This window comes from Schistocerca cancellata, chromosome 2, assembly GCF_023864275.1.
Source record: "Schistocerca cancellata isolate TAMUIC-IGC-003103 chromosome 2, iqSchCanc2.1, whole genome shotgun sequence".
Taxonomy (NCBI): domain Eukaryota; kingdom Metazoa; phylum Arthropoda; class Insecta; order Orthoptera; family Acrididae; genus Schistocerca; species Schistocerca cancellata.
The window spans coordinates 1125593312-1125617643 of record NC_064627.1 but is presented as its reverse complement, the minus strand read 5'-3'; the positions used below and the strand labels follow the sequence as shown (position 1 = coordinate 1125617643).

The 24332-nt window shown below is 39.9% G+C and overlaps 1 protein-coding gene across 2 annotated transcripts in view; it reads left to right on the top strand.

The window, feature by feature from the left end:
- Positions 1 to 24332, top strand: part of LOC126163166 (brain-specific angiogenesis inhibitor 1-associated protein 2-like) — a 991817-nt gene that overhangs the window by 893195 nt on the left and 74290 nt on the right. For both annotated transcript variants that reach the window (XM_049920109.1, XM_049920110.1), the window contains exon 3: positions 20778 to 20870. In XM_049920109.1, the coding sequence (XP_049776066.1) occupies positions 20778 to 20870 (93 nt within the window). The remainder of the gene's footprint in view (positions 1 to 20777; positions 20871 to 24332) is intronic.

Below are 24332 nucleotides of genomic sequence, written 5' to 3'. Positions count from 1 at the left end.
AGCTGTGCATCGGAAAATTCTAATCAGTGTGCTGAGCAGCCACTGCGTAATTTTTAGGCTGGTATTTTCTACGCAATTCATGCTCCTGGTTTTATTTAGGCTACTCTGTACTTGTTTGGTTGGTGAATGTTTAGCCTGGAGGATGCTGTAATGTGCCTGTAGAAAGTAAGTTCGAAGGTACGGAAAGACGGCATCAGGGAAAAATTTACATCCAGGTCAGACTCCGAAAGCTCCGTTGTAGTTTCAGGAGGGTCATTATGCTTGTTGATGGACTTCACTGTCAATGACTGGGCACAATGCACGAGTCAGAGCTCTGACTAACAGTCACAAGCCATACAAACATAGTCTGGCAGCTGTGTAGGCAAAGTGACCATTGCTTCGGACTGCTTTTAGAGGAAACAATTTTTTCTACACTTACGTGCACTCTTTGTAAATAACAAACATAACTGAGATAAATTAACTAGCGATGATGGAAAGCTTAAGTTCTTCATTACAAAATATGCTGGGAAAAGTAAACCACGTAAGTGGACTTCTGTTTATTCAATTCTTTAAATGCGAAGATTTAAAGCTAGGCTTCATGGTGACTGTTATTAATATCGAATGAAACAATAAGATTACTTCTATCCGCAAAGTTTTAAAACTCCGTCATCAAGTCCATTTATATGTGTTAGTCGATGAGGAATGAATATTGATTCTCAGTTGAAGTGGTGTGAACACACAAAGGTACTTGCAAACAGAATGTCATCAGCATGTTATGCCTTAGAATACTATCATCAGTGTGTAACATGCAATGTCTTTTGGTTACATATTATTCATATGTACACTCAGTTCTTAGCTATGGCATTCTTTTTTGGGGAACAAATGCACAAAATATGAACACAATTTTCAAACTCCAGAAAAGAGCCATAAGAATAATAAGCAAAAATACTAGTCGAGCTCATTGTAAAGATTTATTCAAAACACGGGGGATTTTAACTGCTCCATGTGAATACATTTACCAGTCAGTTGTACACATCAAAAATAACATGGGTAATTACTGCAGAAACAGCTCTGTCCATGACCATGCAACAAGAGATTGACTCAACTTAAATTTACCAAGAAAAAATAAACATAAAACTCAAAACAGCATTTTCTACCAAGGAATAAAACTGTACGATAAATTACCAAAAGAGATTAAAGAAACTGCAAAAATACATTTATTTAAAAAGGCAGTTAAAAAGTACCTGTTATGCAATACATTTTATACATTGAAGGATTACTTAGCTAAAACAGAGTAGGGGTTTGATAAAAAAATGTTTACAAATAATAATAATAATAATAATAATAATAATAATTATAAAATATCCAACATTCCACATAACACCTTCATTTTGTTTTTTCCTTCTTTTTTCCTTTCTAGAAATACTTGCCCCAAGCTATGCATAGCACATACTAACACCTCTTCCTCTTTCTGAGCTCAACATCTCACTCATTATGGAGGGATGCTGACTCAGTTTTTCAGGTTAGGAAATGGGAAATTGCAGTACAGAAAATGGCCCAGAGATCACCAATGTGTGTGTATATGTATGTGCATCTGTGTGTGTGTGTGTAGTGAGTGAAGTGTTATGAAACAATGTGTGTATAGTGTGTGCAGTGACTGATAGTGAGATATGAGAGAACAATGTGGCATTACATTATTTAGTAAGTTATTTGTAAAAAAGTATTGTATACCAGGGGTAAATCTAATGATTGTCTCTAATTAGAAGTCTGAAAAATATGTGTATATGAATTTGCTTATTTTAAATTCATCTAAATTTGTAAATACTTTGACATGTCTTATATCCTTGTAAAAAGAGATCTACGGATGAATAAAGCTGCTACTACTACTACTACTAGTACAGAATGTCATCATCAGTTGTACACATCAAAAATAACATGGGTAATACTAGTCGAGCTCATTGTAAAGATCTATTCAGAACAGTGGGGATTTTAACTGCTCCATGTGAATACATTTACAAGTCAGTTGTACAGTTGTACACATCAAAAATAACATGGGTAATTACTGTACAAACAGCTTTGTCCATGACCATGCAACAAGAGATAGACTCAACTTACATTTACCAAGAAAAAAGAAACGTAGTAGTAGTAGTAGTAGGACGTATGCGTGTTGTGTTACGACTTTGGGATAACCTGTGGCACTGTCTAGTTGGGAAACAAAACGCTACTGCAGAACATGTATCTGTGGAGGTATTATACTAAAAAGTAAGAGTAAATGGCAGTGGGAAAATAAAACAACTTAAATACAATACTTCCAGTGGGTACAGGCTTCTTTCCCTGTCGCAATGCATTACATATAAACTGCCAGAAACTACTAAGTGCAAAAAAGAAGCACGGTTTCAGAGTACAAATAACATGTAGGAAAACAAAACGTTTATTTCAGAGTAAGTCTTAACGTTATGGAGGACTTTGGTTGAGCCAATGAATACGTATGTTAGAGTAAATATTTCAGGTGGTCCACAAATCTTTTTCTGTCACGTTTGTAGAACTCAAACTTTGTACTTATTTATGTAGTAAGGTGACATGTCGAAAACATTACTGTCGGTAACAGTGACAAAGTTATACACAAATAGCAATTTAGACTGGGACTGACAGATAGAGGATGAAAGGAGTGAGAGAAGGAGGGCAAAGTTTTAGTTATGCCAGAGATGTGGTTGTTGCAGTTACAACTAAAATGCTGAAGTAATATATTTTTATGCTTTAAAATAATATGCAGATAGACACACTATGTATAATATAACCATAGTTCCAAACTGGCAGCCCGTAAAAACTCTTGGTTTGATGGTATATTCGTGAATTAAGGCCACTGCATTGTTCATTTAGGAAATATCGTGGTAACATAACTAATCATTTATGGTAAATATGAGGGGTAAGGTGAAGTGTGTGTGTGCGTGTGAGTGAGTGAGTGAGTGAGTGTGTGAGTGAGTGTGTGTGTAATTGTGCGCTGGTAGGTTGTTGTTAACAAAATACAGATAGAATACTGCTGTAAATGTTGTCTTTTTGTCGTCAGTTAGAATAGATTCCATACACCAGAGTTCTTTGAATAAATTGCTACTTCATGTATTCGGTTTCGGGATACTCAAATATTTCCTTCATACGACTTCCAGAAATAGCCAATTGCCCAATTCGCACGCATAGTGCCTAAGAAGACGCCCCCGTAAATTGTTCTCTTTGTGCACGATTTTCAGTTCACTTGCTGGTCAGTCTACTGGCTGGTGGTTGTCGTGTTATGTTCCTTAACTAGTTTTGGAACTACGTAAATTTTGATCCAGCTGACTGAAGCTCCGATAACTAACGTGAAAACTGTGATTGATGATGATAACAATTTAAACCTAAGATAGCATTAATTTTCAGGAAGGTTACCGTTGCCTGGATCACCATCATCATCATCATCATCATCATCGTCATAAGGTGTTCTGGCTATTGGCAGGTTCTTGACACCATTGCTTCGCAACCTGGTATCTCCCTCTTTTCACTCCATCCAGTATTTTTATAATTTTTTCCCCTGTCGTTCCATTGTACCTTCGATAGTTGTAGTTAGGGTTCTTTTTCCTGTCAGTATATGTCTCATTCTATCTGCTTTCTTTTTCGTAACCAGTTTTAAGAGAGTTCTTTGAATCTTCATCCTTTTTATAACTTCACTTTATTCACCACTTCCTGGATATCTGAGGGCAATATTTACCTCACGTGAAGGATAAAGCTTGCCAGTGCAGACATATCGCTCAGTTAGTCTCAGATAAGTAGAAAACGTTCGCACATTTTCATAAGGGATGGGGCGGAAAGGAGAGGGGGGAGGGGGTAGTGTTCCCCCACAGAAAAGGCATCCGACCACCTTCTACCATGAACATTGCCTAATCAAATACAATACCATATAGACCCCTAAGAGAAACAGTACAAAGGCCAAGAAATAGAAAAATGAAGATAAATCGTTGCAAACGATTTCTTCACACTCAAGTTGTAATGTTTATTCTTCTGACCTCGTAAGGCGTAGCACCATTTGCATTGTTGTATAACATCGTATCAACATAAAAATTATACTGAGACATGACGTACGACTAGAATGAATTTTCGTAAGACTACTTGCTCAGTAAACAACAAGACATAAATATTCTGACTCAAATATTGGTTTTTTCATAACGTTTGATAAACGAGTGTCGCACCGAGTTCATCTATTGCTGACGTCCGATCTATCTCTCTAAGAATTTACCTTGTGGCATGTGTGTGAGGAAAGATAAACACGAATTTAACTAGAAGTCTCCTCTCATTCACTAAAACTGCTTAATTATGGAAACGGAAAAGTGAAAACTTAGTTTTTGACTATTTTTACGACGTTTCAGTCACTGTTAGGAGTAACTATCGCAGGAATTTTATCCGTTATTGCTAAATGAAAGTCGAATATCGAGCTACTTAGTTGTCCCAGGAGGAGTGATCAATACTCAGGAATTTGACAGGAACGATCATTCGAAGCAAGAAAGTCTAATAAACATGGGCTCTAAAATGCGTACTTTAAGAGCTGTGAGCGCTTCTTCATCTTCGATGCTGTGAAACAAATCTTTTCTATTGCAAGCACTTTGCTTGCACATATTTTGGGAGGGGGTAATATGGACCAAAACAACAAAAAAGTCCAATAAACATGGGATCTAAAATGCATTCCGTAAGAGCTATGAGCATTTTTTTTTCAGTAGAAATGTTTAACGGTAGCGAATATAAACAAGTGCTTTAGAACCCATGTTTGTTGGACGCTTGTTTCTTGTTTTGGTCCACTCTACGACCTCTCAAAAGGTATGCATTTTAGAGCCCATCTAGACTCTTTTGCTTCGAATGATGGTTCCTGTCATATCCCTGAATAATGACCATTCCTCATGGAATACCCTGCATTGAACATTCATATGAAGTTCAATGTACTCACCTTCAGGTGAATGTAAACAAAACTGACGACACGTGTTATCAACTGGACGAGCGAGAAACAAGCATGACACTGGAAAAAAGATATTTAAATGTGTCTGATCTTAAAGATGAAGTTTAAATAACTTTATAACTACAATGTCTTTCTTAAAAATCGGAAAAGTACTTGTAGGGATTAATTAAATGCCTCATTAGAAATTTCAAGACTCCGCATCCTTTTGAGTTCAGAATAGCATTCTAAAAGCAAAACTTTTAGTGATGTTTTGATGGTTCTGAAGCTCTTACCTACAAGTAATCAAACATTTACGAAAGACTTTCTGGAGTACTGCGCAGTATTCATCGAGTTTCAAAGAGCATTTGTCATACGAGACAAAATTATCCAATAACCCCGAGATCAATTATCCGTGTCCACTAATAGTGAGGTTACAAAAACTCACGCAGATCGAATCAGAAGCCAGATTTGTAAGCAGTGAAATCCGAACGCACCTCCCGAAGTTCCAGACTCTTAACTGCTATGAACGAAAATCGTTACCAGTAGCTTCGCCACGCAACACAGAACTGTGTTATAGACTTATTCGCAACATTACGCCGCCAGGCAAAGCAGTAGCACGTACCTGTTTAGGAGTAGGAATGGCAAGGTGTAGTAGCTAACACCTTAGACTGTCAGCACGAAATGACAGCTGGAACGTGCTCCGAGGAGTTTTGGCCGCTGCCGTATCTCTGGGAAACTGGAGACCACATCCGCGGTGCAGCTCGGGCAGCCGGGTGGGGGAAGCGGGGAGTGGCCGTATACAAAGACATTTCCTGGATACGTGGCCGCGAATCTTCCAATGACGACTGTTTACTTGGTAGAGATAACGTTAGTCGCTGTACCATTCCGACCCATCTATGAAATTAAGGTTGCTTGGTTTGTCGGATTAAAGGGACCAGACTGCGACGGTCATCGGCCCCTTTTTCCAAAAAAAAATTAAAACCATGAAATTAAGGAAGGAACGGGCTAGGAAACGATGTCCTTGTCAATGGACACTGCTCTTCGGTGCAAACCACGTGCATTACTGCAGAGCTTACGTTGTTACCGGTTGAATAAAATATCGATGCTACCGTATAACAACAGATAGCGAGGAATTAGTATGTCAATCTCATACTGCTTAAGAAATACTATCTCTCACGATGATTCCAAAATACAACTTCCAATCGGAAATACGGCAAGGCGTTGGAAGCGACAAAACTAGTACTCTTCAATGCCACAGCTTTGATAATCACATAGAGTTTGAAACGTGACCTACCTGTAAACCTTGTAACGTTAGGCGCTTAAACACAAGGCCAATGAAGGCCAACGAACGACAGAGACTGGATTCGGGCCAACATTGGTTGCCAATGCATTGGCTTTCGGCTTCTCATCCTTACCAAACGAAGGGCTTGGGACCAATGGATTCGAACATGTGGAATCTCTCACAGCTTTCCGACGCTGCTCTCGTTATGTTATTGTTATAAAGTGGCGTTTTAATTACAATTTCACCGGCAGATATTATGAAAGAAGACGAGGATTTAGCAGTCGTCGCATGTGCAGCATTTATTTTACTACAAGAATCTAATCATCAGAAGAAAAAGTATAAGAAACAATGCTGGTGAAGGCCGTCTTCTAAAATGTAGGGAGCAATGTGGTGGTGCAAAGTTAATGTCTACCATAAAGCTAAATTAGAAAATGGCCTACTTCTTTTTTTTTTTTTTTGCCTAATGAAAGATACAGCTTTATAATTGTTACTGAATTGTGTAAGACCTAAAATTTCCAAAGATAACGCCTCTTTTAGGAGAGCTCTACCTGCAACAGAAAGTTAACAATCACACACAGTTTTGTTTGTTTCTCTTTGTCGTTCACGGCAAAAACGTGTCAATAAAGACATTATTTTCTTTTTCTCGTCGCGCATACCACCTTCTTTTAGCTGAGTTAGTTCCCTCCAAGCGTCTAGTCTTTTCCGTTTGTTTCTATAAACGTAGTTCGTAGGGCCCCATACACATTTCCGTTCGCCATAAAAATCTATCCACTTTAAGGCTCTCTCCATACTTTACTCTATACTTCTCAATTTTTAAACACAATAAAAACACATCCTTGGCGAGAGCATTAACTGCTTGCAGGGAAAACAGCGACTTTTGAAATTCAGTTTTTCATGATAGCTACAAGTCACACGCAGTGTGTTTTGTCGACTGGTTTCGCTCTTTAATTTAACAGCCAACTACTGTACTTTAAACTGCAAATTCCAGGGTTTCTGGTGATTAGTTAAATTAATAAAACATACCAAGTGCGACTAGTGGCTGCCCTGAAAAGCTTAAATATTCGCCCGTTCTAGAGACATAACAAATCGCTACTGAACCTACGAACATTTGACCTGGCTTTCTCTCTAGAAGAGGGGTTCCGGCGCCAATCACCCACCAACTTTTTAGTGTTACCGCTAGCAGACCGAACCGCAACCAACGCCGACCGCTTCACTGACTTCGATTTGCCGCCTGTACAGACTGAGCAGATCTCGGCCAACGAAGCGGTTGCTATTCGTTGGCCTAGAGTGTACGCGCCTTACAAGCATCTGGTTCGATGACTGCAGAGCGGATTGAATCTGACAGATAGGCTGTTGGCCGGCGTGGATGTTTGTTGGGGCGGCCAGCTGTCTGAAGGATTGCGACGGGCGTGCTGAGCGCAGACAAAGGCGGCTGGCAAACCACGAGGCCCAGCGGTCATCGGGGATTTCCCGTGCGGAAGGAGGTGTATTCCGGCAGCATGATCGAGAGATGAGCAAAGATGGAGGGGCCTGTGACTTGGAATATCGTCATGCCGTACAAGCACGCTAGGAGGAAACCAATGACAGCTTTGGAACCGCGGGAATGGGTTGAGCACACTTAACATAAGTCAATGTCTAAGTATTAATAACTAAAAAAAGTTATTAACATTATTGACGTAGTTGTTCATAATAAACTGTAACTACTGAACCCATCAGAAAGTCACACACTTTGTAGTGTCCCTTTTGCGAATTTTGAGAATAATGCGTTTGAAGTGTGTATAATTAATATTGAATAAGACTAAACAGACCAGACTTAAAGTCAATTGTGCAAAAAATATAAAATTATTTACAAAAATTATAACGTCGATACTACGGTAGGGAAAGACAATAACGATGATAAACAATATCGCATTGAAGAATAGGGTGAAATTAAACATTTATATCTTTGTACAATGATTTACAAAAATTATAACGTCGATACTAGAGTAGGGAAAGACAGTAACGATGACAAACAATATCGCAGTAAAGAATAGGGTGAGAAAAAAAAATTTATATCTTTGTTTAACTGTAGAAGATGGAAAAGATAAGTTATTACACGCTCTTCTGCTGTTTCTGATTCTCATGTTACTCTTGTTAGATAGATATTGTGTGTAGCGTTGAACGCTAGCAGATGTTCTTTTTGTTCTTACGACTGGACTATAAAAAGGGTGTTTATCAGCTTATTGATGGAAATATATGTGTAAAAGTGAGTTCATTCCATTATTTCAAAAACATGCCAGCCATTAATCGCAATGTTTTAATAGAAAAGAGAGAATAATTAGTATTTTTCAGCTATGAAGAAGATGATAGCAGTGATCGCTGACTGGCAAAAACTGGCCGCCATTTCATTTAAATTGAAAACAAACATTTATTTTGGACTCCTATAAGATACTCTGCTTCTAACGGTCTCACCTACGTAAAGAAAATAATTAATGCTAACCTCTTATCTTACGTACTATCAAAAAGCATAAAACCAATATAGAATATTAAAAGAGAACCGTTAGAACTTAACGATACATCTGATGAAAGAGCATAATTCAGCAGTATAATAAAAAGATTATTTTTCTAACCAAACAAATATAAAAAGCTGATAAACAATTTAATTTACTAACTTATACGATGCCATAACCATGGAATCCTGCAAAGAGATACAAATGATACCAGCACAAGTTCCCTTCTTTAATATTCCAATAATTTTCTATGTATATTTAATTATAGTTTTTATTTAAACTCGTAAAATAGATAGACAGTTTCGACTAGAATGCCGGTTGTGGCGTTTTATATGTCTGAGATTTGTTTAACATTGCTGAAATAATGCATAAGTACTTTTGAGGTCGTAAACTGACTGCAGAGATTTTCTGTATGTTTTATCACAAGTATTTATATGAAATTATTGTGAAAATCACGAATGGTGATCGGTATGAAAGTATCTGCACTGAATCGAGGAGTGGTCATGTGACTGAACCTTTAAATAAGTGTGGAGGGCAGAGCTCGAGGTCTTTCGTGTGTCATCATGCGTCTGAAATATTTTGTGAGGTACTTTCGTCTTGATTTCGCCTGGCGTCTACATCTACATCTACATCTACATTTATACTCCGCAAGCCACCCAACGGTGTGTGGCGGAGGGCACTTTACGTGCCACTGTCATCACCTCCCTTTCCTGTCCCAGTCGCGTATGGTTCGCGGGAAGAACGACTGCCGGAAAGCCTCCGTGCGCGCTCGAATCTCTCTAATTTTACATTCGTGATCTCCTCGGGAGGTATAAGTAGGGGGAAGCAATATATTCGATACCTTATCCAGAAACGCACCCTCTCGAAACCTGGACAGCAAGCTACACCGCGATGCAGAGCGCCTCTCTTGCAGAGTCTGCCACTTGAGTTTACTAAACATCTCCGTAACGCTATCACGCTTACCAAATACTCCTGTGACGAAACGCGCCGCTCCTCTTTGGATCTTCTTTATCTCCTCTGTCAACACGATCTGGTACGTATCCCACACTGATGAGCAATACTCAAGTATACGTCGAACGAGTGTTTTGTACGCCACCTCCTTTGTTGATGGACTACATTTCCTAAGGACTCTGCCAATGAATCTCAACCTGGTACCCGCCTTACCAACAATTAATTTTATATGATCATTCCACTTCAAATCGTTCCTCACGCATACCCCCAGATATTTTACAGAAGTAACTGCTACCAGTGTTTGTTCCGCTTGCACCAAGTGCCTATCCGCTGCAAATCTTCCTGCATTTCGGTACAGTTTTCTAATGCTGCAACTTCTCTGTATACTACAGCATCATCCGCGAAGAGCAGCATGGAACTTCCGACACTAAAGTTATGGACAGTGTGTATGCCGTGAATGTTACTTTCGTGTAGAGATACTTATAATAGCCTTGGGCGTCTGTAATAATTTGTAAATCTCGGGATACTGATTTCAATGTTAAGAGGCAATTTAGTTAGTGACGAGATCTCCCATGGGCGATGTTCATTTGTTGAGAAATAGATCAGGTTTTCACGAGTTCATTGCATTGGTGTACTTCATTATTTAACGTATACTGCTGCGTGTAAATGGTGTGTAATTTCGAAATTTTACACTCCTGACAGATACTGAAGTTCTTCAAAGAGTTATTTATATGTGGCCACATTCACATATGTTGCGCGTTTCCGAAAAATAAAAGGGATCTGTATAAAACTTGAAATCAGTCTGTTTTGGGGAATATTATTACCCTTCTGGATTTCAACTAAAAGATCGAACCTCAGTCCATATTTTATTAAATTATTTGCTGAAGTGTTTCACTGCTATTATATGGTTTTCAAGTAAACATTATCATGTTAGAACGTTGGGCTATAGAGCGATGGTGTACGGTCACTCCCAATTGATGACAGCGATTCACACTCAAAGTTAATGAGCGTACGTTGCTCATACTTTGGCGGAGCTTACTATTGCATCGTAATTGTTTGTATCGAAGTGGAAGAGTAGGATCAAGAACCCCGTGAGTAAATGTCGTAACCTATTATTCCGCTATCAGTGTCTGAGCGAAGAGAGTTCGTAGTTTCTGTAAAACTGGTGTTACGGGAAAGCCTCCAATAACGTTCACCACACAACTTTTAATTAATATAACTTTTCCCACATTTATTATCACTGTAAACAATGCGACGACCAGTTCCAGCCGTCACATAAAAGATTGTTTATGGGTAGTTATATTCACAGTCCGTCATACAATATGACAGCAGCAGACATAGTGCACCGTCGGACTTGAAGTCTGATGAAATTCTCATGTCTGTAACAAATTACGCCGTTAGTGGGCACAGTGAGGCTCACGACAACTGACAATGCATAGAGATGTATGCAGTTGTTACTAAGCGATTAACACAGTATAAGAGAACGGTAGTCTTGAAGTACTGCGTCACTGATGTTGAGGAGCGAACTTACTTTTATCAAAGATATTCACAAAGATACAATGTACAAAATAACATGATGTTAACATTTTGGTACACAGGTCTTGCGTCTAGTAATACTGGAAATAGACTGATTGTTTTGGGGTGGAGTTGACCTTACAAAGACTGGCATATGGACATACTGGAATTTCGGATGGTTTGAAAAATTGTACTGTTATATTTGGCTAATTTGGCTACTTTGGGTTACAAACTATGTGGTGGTTTAGGAAAATACGAAAGATCACGTAGGGAATAACCCATCTACGATTGGTGGCGTCGTCTTTAGATTTATAATTACTGATGCAAATGTATGCAGATTCTTAATGGACTAATTAATTAGTAAAAGGTGTTATATCGTTCATAAAAATTTGGTCAACAAAAGGACAGTGGTAAAATCCGGAATCAGAGTTTTCATTGCAGGTTTAGTCATTGTACTTGTTAGTACAATGACTAAACCTGCAATGAAAACTCTGGGTACTTCAAAACTATAGTATTAAATATCTGGTAAGTTAGTTGGTTTCAGAATAAACTAAATACGTTATAACAAAGTCTGGATGTCAGTCTTTATAATGGGTGGTATGAACATGTTCAACTCGTCTGATTAGCCCATTCAAAGTTTTCCATCCCGTATTGTAGTGAAGTTTTAAGTTGTTGATGACCTGAATTAATACAGCTTTCAGCAAATCTAATTACGCTCTTGGAATCAGTACATTGAGAGCAAAAATCTCAGTGAAACAATGTGATTAATGCTTTGGGGCTTGTGGTACAACTTCCATTTGTTCAGAAAGAACTGACTTATATTGAGATTGTGTTGGTCACAGTTGCAAAAATACTCCTGTTAGTATACATCCTGAAACACTGTGAAGACGTTGACCATTCTGTCCTATCCGCCTGTATATTAATATTATTGCTCCACTGGAGATGTTCCATGCAGTTACCACCCATTCCTGCACAACCTTCGGCATTGCTTAAAGACCCATCGACTCGTGACAACAAACGTAACTGTCCTTACAAAATGGGGCTGAGGCTGCTGAAACATGTACCCATGGTCGACGGACAAATATCTTAAAATTTCTCCATGTTCAAAAATTAAGAGGATTATAGCCAGTTTAACGGGAAGACAATATCCTAGACGAATCTACGGTACATTGCTAGATGCGATCTTAAGAGTTATAAACAATGATGTATTAGCCTGTCGTACATAAACTATATCCACTGTCTTTCAACAAGAGTGGAACTGATTACAGAGAGGTCGTGTAGAAGTTTACGATCGTAAGAGCCAGATACCCAAAATTATAGCCCACTAAAGAGAATCTCTTTATTTGTTTCCTTTATCATCTGAGGATTTTCGTATGCTCAAACGTGGTAATTGTGGTAAATTATTATTCCACGCTGTATGTTTCCCGCTTTATTCTCGGATAGAAGGTGTGGAAACAGCCAGGGATAAATTTATTTGCCAGAAATATCGCACAGTATTTTATCGATAACTGTATAACACATAGTTGCAACAAGATTTTTAATCAAAAAACAACATCAAACTTTTCTTTTAAATCTTCGAAGAAAATTCCAAAATCATAACACGAAACATAGAAGGCGTTTTAAAACACAGTTCCAAAATTTGTTTTAATGAAAATAGCATTAGACCAGCGTTTTTTAAAAAAAATTACTGAAAAAACTGAAAACCACATAGAATTCGCCGAAAGCAATCAGGAACGAGAAGGCAATGTAATTTATGTCCCACCATTATTTGGCAAGATTGCACAGAAGGCTACTTATGGCATTTACAGAAAAATACACTAATAAAATTTTTAGTCACAGTACATCCATAATAAAAAGACAATTCAACAAACACGCAAGCAATTAAAAGAAAACATAAGGAGTGATCAGCTGAAGCTCTTAAATAGAAGCCTCTGTAATTCAGTTACAGTTGTGCAAGGAGCCCTATTTTAAAGGAATATACACGCAGACGATTTCGTTGAAATGCGAGATTACTCGAATTACGCAGAAGCCAACTTACATTGTTAAGAAATTACGTTACATTCATTAGGGATAAAACACAAATACGAAAGCTGGCGAAATGCAAATTTCAGCGAACTAAATTTTAAATGTGGTGTGGGTTCCTGTAGTCATGTCCTAGTTCATGAACCACGGGCAACGTATGAGTGGCCAAGTAAGTGGTCCCGACAGTCGGGTTACCAGTTACTTTGGAATAAGGCTGGGCATCTCGGACATATTCTGAGTCGTGGTCACCTTTGTGCTCATACGGCAAAGACTACCAAATCCACCGGTTAGTCCCTCAGCCGTTAGGGGTAAAACCCAATGGGACTCGGGGCAAGTAAGGCTAGCAACCTGCTTCCCTGGTACTTTAAATATGATACTGGCAATAATCAGAGCAAAATGCCTCGGACCTTTGGAGGTGACGGAGTCCCACCTCTAACTGACAAACCAGGGACTCCTAAGATACGACTTGGCAAACAAATGGTAATGAGATGGGGAGCTATTAATATCAATGGGTGCTACTCTGGGAAGAAGGTAGAGCTGGCAGAGGCTGTAAGTAAGATGGGGCTGGACGTTTTAGCTGTTAGTGACATTCGGGTAAGGGGTGAGAAAGAAGAGGAAGTGGGAGAATACAAGGTCTACCTGTCAGGAGTCAAAGCAGGAATAGCACAATGGGGTGTAGGGCTTTACATCAGGAAAGAAATGGAACCCAGCATAGTTGCAATAAGGTATGTAAACGAACGACTGATGTGGATAGATTTGACAGTGTCTAGCAAGAAAATTAGGATTGTGTCAGTATATTCGCATTGTGAAGGGACAGATCAAGATAAGACGGATAGTTTTTATGAGGCACTCAGTGATGTAGTTGTTAGAGTAAAGGACAAGGACAGTGTTCTGCTCATGGGTGATTTTAACGCCAGGATTGGAAATCGAACAGAAGGATATGAAAAGGTTATGGGTAAATTTGGAGAGGATATGGAGGCCAACAGGAAGGGGAAACAACTCTTGGATTTCTGTGCCAGTATGGGCTTAGTAATCACAAACTCCTTTTTTAAACATAAGAACATTCACCGGTATACTTGGGAAGGCAGGGGAACCAGATCTGTCATTGACTATATAATAACAGATCAGGAATTCAGGAAGGCTGTGAGGGACACGTGTATTCAGGGGATTCTTTGATGACACTGATCATTATTTAATCTGCAGTGAAATTGGGATTCTGAGGCCGAAAGTGCAGGTGGTCAGGTCCATATGTAGGAGGATAAGAGTGGAGAAACTTCAGGATAAGGAAATCAGGCACAAGTACATAAAAGCGATCTCAGAAAGGTACCAGTTAGTTGAATGTAGTCAATTACAGTCATTGGAAAAGGAATGGGCAAGGTACAGGGACACAGTACTATAAGTGGCTAAAGAATGTCTTGGAACAGTAGTGTGTAAAAGTAGGATGAAGCAAACAGCTTGGTGGAATGATACAGTCAAGGCAGCCTGTAAAAGGTAAAAAGAAGGCGTATCAAAAATGGCTACATACCAGAACCCAGGTAGACAGAGAAAGTTATGTTGAAGAAAGAAACAAAGCCAAACAGATAATTGCAGCATCCAAGAAGAAATCGTGGGAAGAGTTTGGAAACAGGTTGGAGACTATGGGTCAAGCTGCTGGAAAACCATTCTGGAGTGTAATTAGCAGTCTTCGAAAGGGAGGTAAGAAGGAAATGACAAGTATTTTGGACAGGTCAGGAAAACTGCTGGTGAATCCTGTGGATGCCTTGGGCAGATGGAGGGAATATTTTGAAGAGTTGCTCAATGTAGGTGAAAATGCGATCAGTAATGTTTCAGATTTCGAGGTAGAATGGGATAGGAATGATGATGGAAATAGGATCACATTTGAGGAAGTGGAAAAAATGTTCAATAGATTGCAGTGCAATAAAGCGGCTGGGGTGGATGAAATTAAGTCGGAACTCATCAAATACAATGGAATGTCAGGTCTTAAATGGCTACACAGGATAATTGAAATGGCCTGGGAGTCGGGACAGGTTCCATCAGACTGGACAAAAGCAGTAATCACACCAATCTTTAAACATGGAAACAGAAAACATTGTAACAACTACAGAGGTAGCTCTTTAATCAGCGTTGTGGGTAAAATCTTCGCAGGTATTGTTGAAAGGAAAGTGCGAGTATTAGTTGAGGACCAATTGGATGGAAATCAGTGTGGGTTTAGGCCTCTTAGAGGTTGTCAGGACCAGATCTTTAGCTTACGGCAAATAATGGAGAAGTGTTATGAATGGAACAGGGAATTGTATCTATGCTTTATAGATCTAGAAAAGGCATATGACCGGGTTCCTAGGAGGAAGTTATTGTCTGTTCTACAAGATTATGGAATAGGAGGCAAACTTTTGCAAGCAATTAAAGATCTTTACATGGATAGTCAGGCAGCAGTTAGAGTTGACGGTAAATTGAGTTCATGGTTCAGAGTAGTTTCAGGGGTAAGACAAAGCTGCAACCTGTCTCCACTGTTGTTCATATTATTTATGGATCATATGTTGAAAACAATAGACTGGCTGGGTGAAATTAAGATATGTGAACACAAAATAAGCAGTCTTGCATATACGGATGACTTAGTTGTGATGGCAGATTCGATTGAAAGTTTGCAAAGTAAAATTTCTGAGCTAGATCAGAAATGTAAGGACTATGGTATGAAGATTAGCACCTCCAAAACGAAATTAATGTCAGTGGGAAAGAAATATAAACCGGTTGAGTGCCAAATAGGAGGAACAAAGTTAGAACAGGTGGACGGTTTCAAGTACTTAGGATGCATATTCTCACAGGATGGCAACATAGTGAAAGAACTGGAAGCGAGGTGTAGCAAAGCTAATGCAGTGAGCGCTCAGCTACGATCTACTCTCTTCTGCAAGAAGGAAGTCAGTACCAAAACTAAGTTATCTGTGCACCGTTCAATCTTTCGACCAACTTTGTTGTATGGGAGCGAAAGCTGGGTGGATTCAGGTTACCTTATCAACAAGGTTGAGGTTACGGATATGAAAGTAGCTAGGATGATTGCAGGTACTAGTAGATGGGGACAATGGCAGGAGGGTGTCCACAATGAGGAAATCAAAGAAAAACTGGGAATGAACTCTATAGATGTAGCAGTCAGGGCGAACAGGCTTAGATGGTGGGGTCATGTTACACGCATGGGAGAAGCAAGGTTACCCAAGAGACTCATGGATTCAGCAGTAGTGGGTAGGAGGAGTCGGGGCAGACCGAGGAGAAGGTACCTGGATTCGGTTAAGAATGATTTTGAAGTAATAGGTTTAACATCAGAAGAGGCACCAATGTTAGCACTGAATAGGGGATCATGGAGGAACTGTATAAGGGGGGCTATGCTCCAGACTGAACGCTGAAAGGCATAATCAGTCTTAAATGATGATGATGATGATGATGATGATTACATAAAACCACTTTTCTTTGAACTGCAAGGATGTTGAAAATGCAATCACCATACGTTGCTTCCGATTATTGCTGGCAAGTTAAATTTACAATTAACTGACTCCCAGTCAATAACCTTTCACTCACTTACCCGCTCCGGTAACATCAATTTAACTGTGGTTGAAATGGCCGATCAGCAAAACCCTCAAAATTGTAATTACAAGCCAGTGACCAGTATTACAAGAGAGAAAACACAATTAAAACCAGGCTTAAAAATTGACTATTGAACACTATAGAATTACGATGACAAATATGGGAAAGTACGCATATCCAGTTAGTACTCACAAGTCTTATTAACTTGATCCAGAAGAAAATAGTACTACCAGGATAGTCGAAGTGCAGTGTTACTTATTTGCTTACAGCGCATTTCATTAATACTAGTTTCGTATATCGTTAATACGACATTTCGTAATGATGTGGAACGTGTCAGTTTAACATAAGTTTTCATTACACAGTTTCTTTACAGTTACTGTTTCATCTTAAAATTCATCTGTGGAGCAGAAGGAGTTGTCCATTCGGAAATTCTTTTAATTTGTTTTTAAATGTTGGTTGGCTATCTGTCATACTTTTAATGCTATTTGGCCAATGACCAAAGATTTTCGTCGCAACATAATTCACTCCTTTCTGTACAAAGTCAGAGTTAACCCAGAATAGTGAAGATCATCCTTTCTTATAGTGTTGTAGCTATGCACTTCGCTTTATTTTTGAATTTGGGTGGGTTATTAATAACAAATTTCGAAACAAATTGCTCACTATGTGCAACCTTCTCTCGCCGACAAGCCGTCCACAATCGTTAGAGAAGTTGAGCAGCATTTATAAGGCCAGACTGGCTTCCTTTCTGAGAGACATTCCACCCAACCGGTGCCGTTTACAAATCAACAACACAGAACCAAGGCCGCTACCGACTCCCTGTGTTGTGACCATGGAGGTAAGAATAAGGGGAGATGGCGCTACGTATCCCAGCCGTACTACGTTTTGTAGCCATGGGGGCGTGACACTCTGACCAAAACATTGCCAGTGTGCTATTGCGCTGCGTGTATTAGAGTCGCTAATTGCACCATATACGCATGTAACGTTATCAGATTGGTTGTTTCAAAGTTTTTGTTTGAAATAAAATCTCGTAAACGCGAAATTCTGCGTTTCTTCTGATTAAAAATAGTTTTTAATGTAATATTACGAATAGCTAGTCTTCAATGTAAACGATACAATTTTGTTAATTCAGTAATAAACGTGTATCACAAACTAAATAATAGAAACTGAAAATTAAGTTAGCTATACCCTCCCTCCAAAGCCCCATATATACATCTTGTTTGTAATACGTACTGGAACATTTCAGTTACGTTACACTACTGGGAAACACTGTGCATTACCATCAATATTTACTGAAATACGGTACATAGAATGGCAAATCTACACAGTGTCCTGTTTAGGCCTATACTTTACGCCAGTTAAGTGTTTAATTTGGTACATGATGAAGACAAAGTGAGTTACTCAACACTTCGATTATCGACGATACGTACGTATTATACTGAAACGTGAACTTGAAAACTAAGAATTTAATTCTTTGAATTAACATACCTTTTGCAAATGTTTTGGGTGTGTAGGGAAAACTGATGGTACAGCATTTTCTCGGAGCCTTACTGTTGAAAGGGAAGTTCGGTTTATGTCCTCTTCTCGGAAATGCTGAGAACATATAGTGCTCCATGTAGACGCACGCCAATTCTTCCTCCTCGCAGCATTCTCCCACAGAGCTTTCCGACTTTCATTTTTAGGAAATCTAAAATCGTACAGGAGAAAAACACGCTATAGTACAAGTACCGACGTAGCACACGTTCATTCACAATGAAGTTGTAAAATCACACTTAACGAGACAACTTACACATGAAATGTTATTCCCTTCGATTTCGCATCACAATCGGAACGATTCGTACATCCGAACACCACACAAGTCACCATAATAGCGCAAAATCCTTCCAAAAGCGAGCGACAAGCCTATGCACACAAGCTTACAGCAGCAATGTTTTGGTCGGATTGAGATGGCTACCCTCGGCTTCACATAGCTTCGCAGCTGTGACGTCACGGCGTCTCCCCCTCTTCTTACCTCCATGGTTGTGACCAGCCAGCTTCAAAGTTACTGCACTCGACCACCTCCTTCTCCTCGGCGGCGGAGCCATCTAAATCGCTTCCCGCGGGGCTGCCCCCTCTCGACCGGAGAGGGAAGTCAGATCTCAGAGCGAAGATAGGCGAGCGGAACAGCTGTCGATAAGCAGACTCGCGCGTATCAGTTTCTTTGGAGTGAATGGACGAGCTGTAATCTGCTGTGTTGGTCTTGTGGTCTAAGAAGCTACACATCTTCGTCGTTATCGAAAGAGCAAATTCTTATGCACAATATACAAAACCGTGGTGTGTTTCTTCAGAGGCACTGTTTTTTAAGGTCCATCCTTTGACCATAAATATAATAGACTGGCCCTGACGTCATTTTCGTGGCTCCAACATCTCTGGGCTGAAGTCACGTGAATGTTGGCAAAACATGGTTGTTTCGTGTTGCACTTATGGCTGTACTCAGCGTTTTGTCGGGGGAAATGGCATTACATTTCACGTGTGTTTCTATGATAATGCAGATGCATTTATTGAAATCTGCTGAAGTGACTTTTATATGTTTTTTACACTTGAAATAGAGTATCACGTAAATTAAAGTGTTGAAAGTGATGCCTGTAGTCAGACTCATATTACATTTTGGAAAGTATCTGTGATAATTCGGTTACAGAAGTAAGTATAAGTGTTTCTCGTTCCTACTCATAGGTTCCCTAAGGATGAAAACCGAAGACAGCTGTAGATACAGGCCCTGAAACGGAAAAACTTTAAGCCATCTGCACATAGGCGCCTTTTTGTATATACAATTGAGATTATAATAAGGTAAGAGCACCTATAGTCGACACATGAAGAGCATTTTTTTCTACCTTCTAATACTATTAAATAAATGAAGGTTCCAAAATTATTTTCTGAAACTTCAGAGTCTCACCTTTCATCTAAAATATCATTTTTTTTAAACTGATAGTTTAAACTTTTGTAAAAATAGTAGGAACTGAACCTTTGAAGTGTATCTAAAATTGATAGTCTGAAATGGACCTGCTCCTAAAGTCGACAATTTTGGGACCTATAGTTGAGATAATTCCCATATCCCATTTTCTTTTATAAGTGACTAGAGCTCAAAACGCCGCGAATCCAATATTTAAAGTTTTGACACGAGCCCGCTCTTACTGTTTAAAAGAATTTTAACGACATTTTACTTTAATTGCTAGTTTATAGTAATTTAGTCCCACTGCCCACCAGAGGCAACAAATCAAGGTCAAATGTAGTTCTGACATAATTTTTCGCAAATAAAAAAGTAATTTTTGTTGGAAGCGTTTGGTAGTCAATTGAGAAATGTGGGTAAAATACGATACAAACACAGGATGGCAGACCGCTCATTTGAAATCCCGCCACGTTTTGCCAACAGTCACGTGGTTTATGTTGGAGCCACACCAGCCCTATAGCTTCTGCACAGCAAGGCCAGTCTACTAGTATCTATGGTCGAAGGGTCCATCGCAACGCTGTATGCTGCGTATTCGGCCTACATCTTGTTAGGAATGATGGGGTGTCTGCGAATCGCTGGAGTAATATTCCATGTTGACGGGAAGTACAGCAACGCCAACTGCAAAGTATCCCCGACGGTTATCTTCATTGGTAATTAGTTTCACCCGCTATCAATTTCGAAGCTAATTAAATAGATATGTTCAGACACCCAACACAGATTTTGGTCTTTCGTGAGTATCCTAAATCAGTCGTGGTCATTGGTGGGACGATTCCTTGGTACGGCTGATTTCTTTCGCCAATCTGAGCTTTTGCTTCGTCTCTAATGACCTCGGCATGTTTAAGTCTAATCCTCGTTCCACTCTTCTTTCCGACACAGACTGTCTGCCCTTAAGTGGTCCGAGAGACTGTTGGATTTCAAGGCTCGGCTCGCAGAGTGAGGGATCTGGGTTTGGGAACTGAGAGTGAGTGATGAGGTTTTGGGAACTGAGCACCTGGCAGCAGCGTTTATACCTGCCTTTCTCTCTCGTTTCAGGAGCTGCGGCGGCGTCCCGGCTGTACGTGGACGCCATCAGCAAGCTGGCCAAGCAGGCGCAACACGGCACCTGGGGAGCCTCCGCTGACATCGGTGAGTGTGGTTTTTGTGTTTCTCTACTATATTTTAATCCGTCACTCACTTGACAAGAGTTAAGTTCATTGTTGTTGTTGTGGTCTTCAGTCCTGACTCTGGTTTGATGCAGCTCTCCATGCTACTCTATCCTGTGCAAGCTTCTTCATCTCCCAGTATCTACTGCAACCTACATCCTTCTGAATCTGCTTAGTGTATTCATCTCTTGGTCTCCCTCTACGATTTTTACCCTCCACATTGCCCTCCAATGCTAAATTTGAGATCCCTTGATGCCTCAAAACATGTCCTACCAACCGATCCCTTCTTATAGTCAAGTTGTGCCACAAACTTCTCTTCTCCCCAATCCTATTCAATACCTCCTCATTAGTTATGTGATCTACCCACTTTATCTTCAGCATTCTTCTGTAGCACCACATTTCGAAAGCTTCTATTCTCTTCTTGTCCAAACTAGTTATCGTCCATGTTTCACTTCCATACATGGCTACACTCCATACAAATACTTTCAGAAATGACTTCCTGACACTTAAATCTGTACTCGATGTTACAAATTCCTCTTCTTGAGAAACGCTTTCATTGCCATTGCCAGTCTACATTTAATATCCTCTCTACTTCGACCATCATCGGTTATTTTACTCCCTAAATAGCAAAACTCCTTTACTACTTTAAGTGTCTCATTTCCTAATCTAATTCCCTCAGCATCACCCGACTTAATTTGACTACATTCCATTATCCTCGTTTTGCTTTTGTTGATGTTCATCTTATATCCTCCTTTCAAGACACTGTCCATTCCGTTCAACTGCCCTTCCAAGTCCTTTGCTGTCTCTGACAGAATTACAATGTCATCGGCGAACCTCAAAGTTTTTATTCCTTCTCCATGAATTTTAATACCTACTCCGAATTTTTCTTTTGTTTCCTTTACTGCTTGCTCAATATATAGATTGAATAACATCGGGGAGAGGCTACAACCCTGTCTTACTCCTTTCCCAACCACTGCTTCCCTTTCATGCCCCTCGACTCTTATAACTGCCACCTGGTTTCTGTACAAACGGTAAATAGCCTTTCACTCCCTGTATTTTACCCCTGCCACCTTCAGAATTTGAAAGAGAGTATTCCAGTTAACATTGTCAAAAGCTTTCTCTAAGTCTACAAATGCTAGAAACGTAGGTTTGCCTTTTCTTAATCTTTCTTCTAAGATAAGTCGTAAGGTCAGTATTGCCTCACGTGTTCCAACATTTCTACGGAATCCAAACTGATCTTCCCCGAGGTCCGCTTCTACCAGTTTTTCCATTCATCTGTAAAGAAATCGCATTAGTATTTTGCAGCTGTGACTTATTAACTGATAGTTCGGTAATTTTCACATCTGTCAACACCTGCTTTCTTTGGGATTGGAATTATTATATTCTTCTTGAAGTCTGAGGGTATTTCTCCTGTCTCATACATCGTGCTCACCAGATGGTAGAGTTTTGTCATGACTGGCTCTCCCGAGGCCATCAGTAGTTCAAATGGAATGTTGTCTACTCCCGGGGCCTTGTTTCGACTCAGATCTTTCAGTGCTCTGTCAAACTCTTCACGCAGTATCTTATCTCCCATTTCGTCTTCATCTACATCCTCTTCCATTTCCATAATATTGTCCTCAAGTACATCGCCCTTGTATAAACCCTCTATATACTCCTTCCACCTTTCTGCCTTCCCTTTTTTGCTTAGAACTGGGTTGCCATCTGAGCTCTTGATATTCATACAAGTGGTTCTCTTCTCTCCAAAGGTCTCTTTAATTTTCCTGTAGGCAGTATCTATCTTACCCCTAGTGAGACAAGCCTCTACATCCTTACATTTGTCCTCTAGCCATCCCTGCTTAGCCATTTTGCACTTCCTGTCGATATCATTTTTGCGACGTCTGTATTCCTTTTTGCCTGCTTCATTTACTGCATTTTTATATTTTCTCCTTTCATCAATTAAATTCAATATTTCTTCTGTTACCCAAGGATTTCTATTAGCCCTCGTCTTTTTACCTCCTTGATCCTCTGCTGCCTTCACTACTTCATCCCTCAGAGCTACCCATTCTTCTTCTACTGTATTTCTTTCCCCCATTCCTGTCAATTGTTCCCTTATGCTCTTCCTGAAACTCTCTACAACCTCTGGTTCTTTCAGTTTATCCAGGTCCCATCTCCTTAAATTCCCACCTTTTTGCAGTTTCTTCAGTTTCAATCTGCAGTTCATAACCAATAGATTGTGGTCAGAATCCACATCTGCCCCAGGAAATGTCTTACAATTTAAAACCTGGTTCCTAAATCTCTGTCTTACCATTATATAATCTATCTGATACCTTTTAGTATCTCCAGGATTCTTCCAGGTATACAACCTTCTTTTATGATTCTTGAACCAAGTGTTGGCTATGATTAAGTTATGCTCTGTGCAAAATTCTACAAGGCGGCTTCCTCTTTCATTCCTTCCCCCCAATCCATATTCACCTACTATGTTTCCTTCTCTCCCTTTTCTTACTGACGAATTCCAGTCACCCATGACTATTAAATTTTCGTCTCCCTTCACTACCTGAATAATTTCTTTTATCTCATCATACATTTCATCTATTTCTTCATCATCTGCAGAGGTAGTTGGCATATAAACTTGTACTACTGTAGTAGGCAAGGGCTTTGTGTCTATCTTGGCCACAATAATGCGTTCACTATGCTGTTTGTAGTAGCTAACCCGCACTCCTATTTTTTTATTCATTATTAAACCTACTCCTGCATTACCCCTATTTGATTTTGTATTTATAACCCTGTAATCACCTGACCAAAAGTCTTGTTCCTCCTGCCACCGAACTTCACTAATTCCCACTATATCTAACTTTAACCTATCCATTTCCCTTTTTAAATTTTCTAACCTACCTGCCCGATTAAGGGATCTGACATTCCACGCTCCGATCCGTAGAACGCCAGTTTTCTTTCTCCTGATAACGACGTCCTCCTGAGTAGTCCCCGCCCGGAGATCCGAATGGGGGACTATTTTACCTCCGGAATATTTTACCCAAGAGGACACCATCATCATTTAATCATACAGTAGAGCTGCATATCCTCGGGAAAAATTACGGCTGTAGTTTCCCCTTGCTTTCAGCCGTTCGCAGTACCAGCACAGCAAGGCCGTTTTGGTTAATGTTACAAGGCCAGATCAGTCAATCATCCAGACTGTTGCCCCTGCAACTACTGAAAAGGCTGCTGCCCCTCTTCAGGAACCACATGTTTGTCTGGCCTCTCAACAGATACCCCTCCGTTGTGGTTGCACCTACGGTACGGTCATCTGTATCGCTGAGGCACGCAAGTCTCCCCACCAACGGCAAGGTCCATGGTTCATGGGGGGGGTTAAGTTCATATGTAGTCCATATCCAGTCCGCCTCCGTAGATGGGTGGTTAGCGCTACTGATAACCCTGTGGGGATCCGGGTTCGATTCCCGGTTCTTCCAGG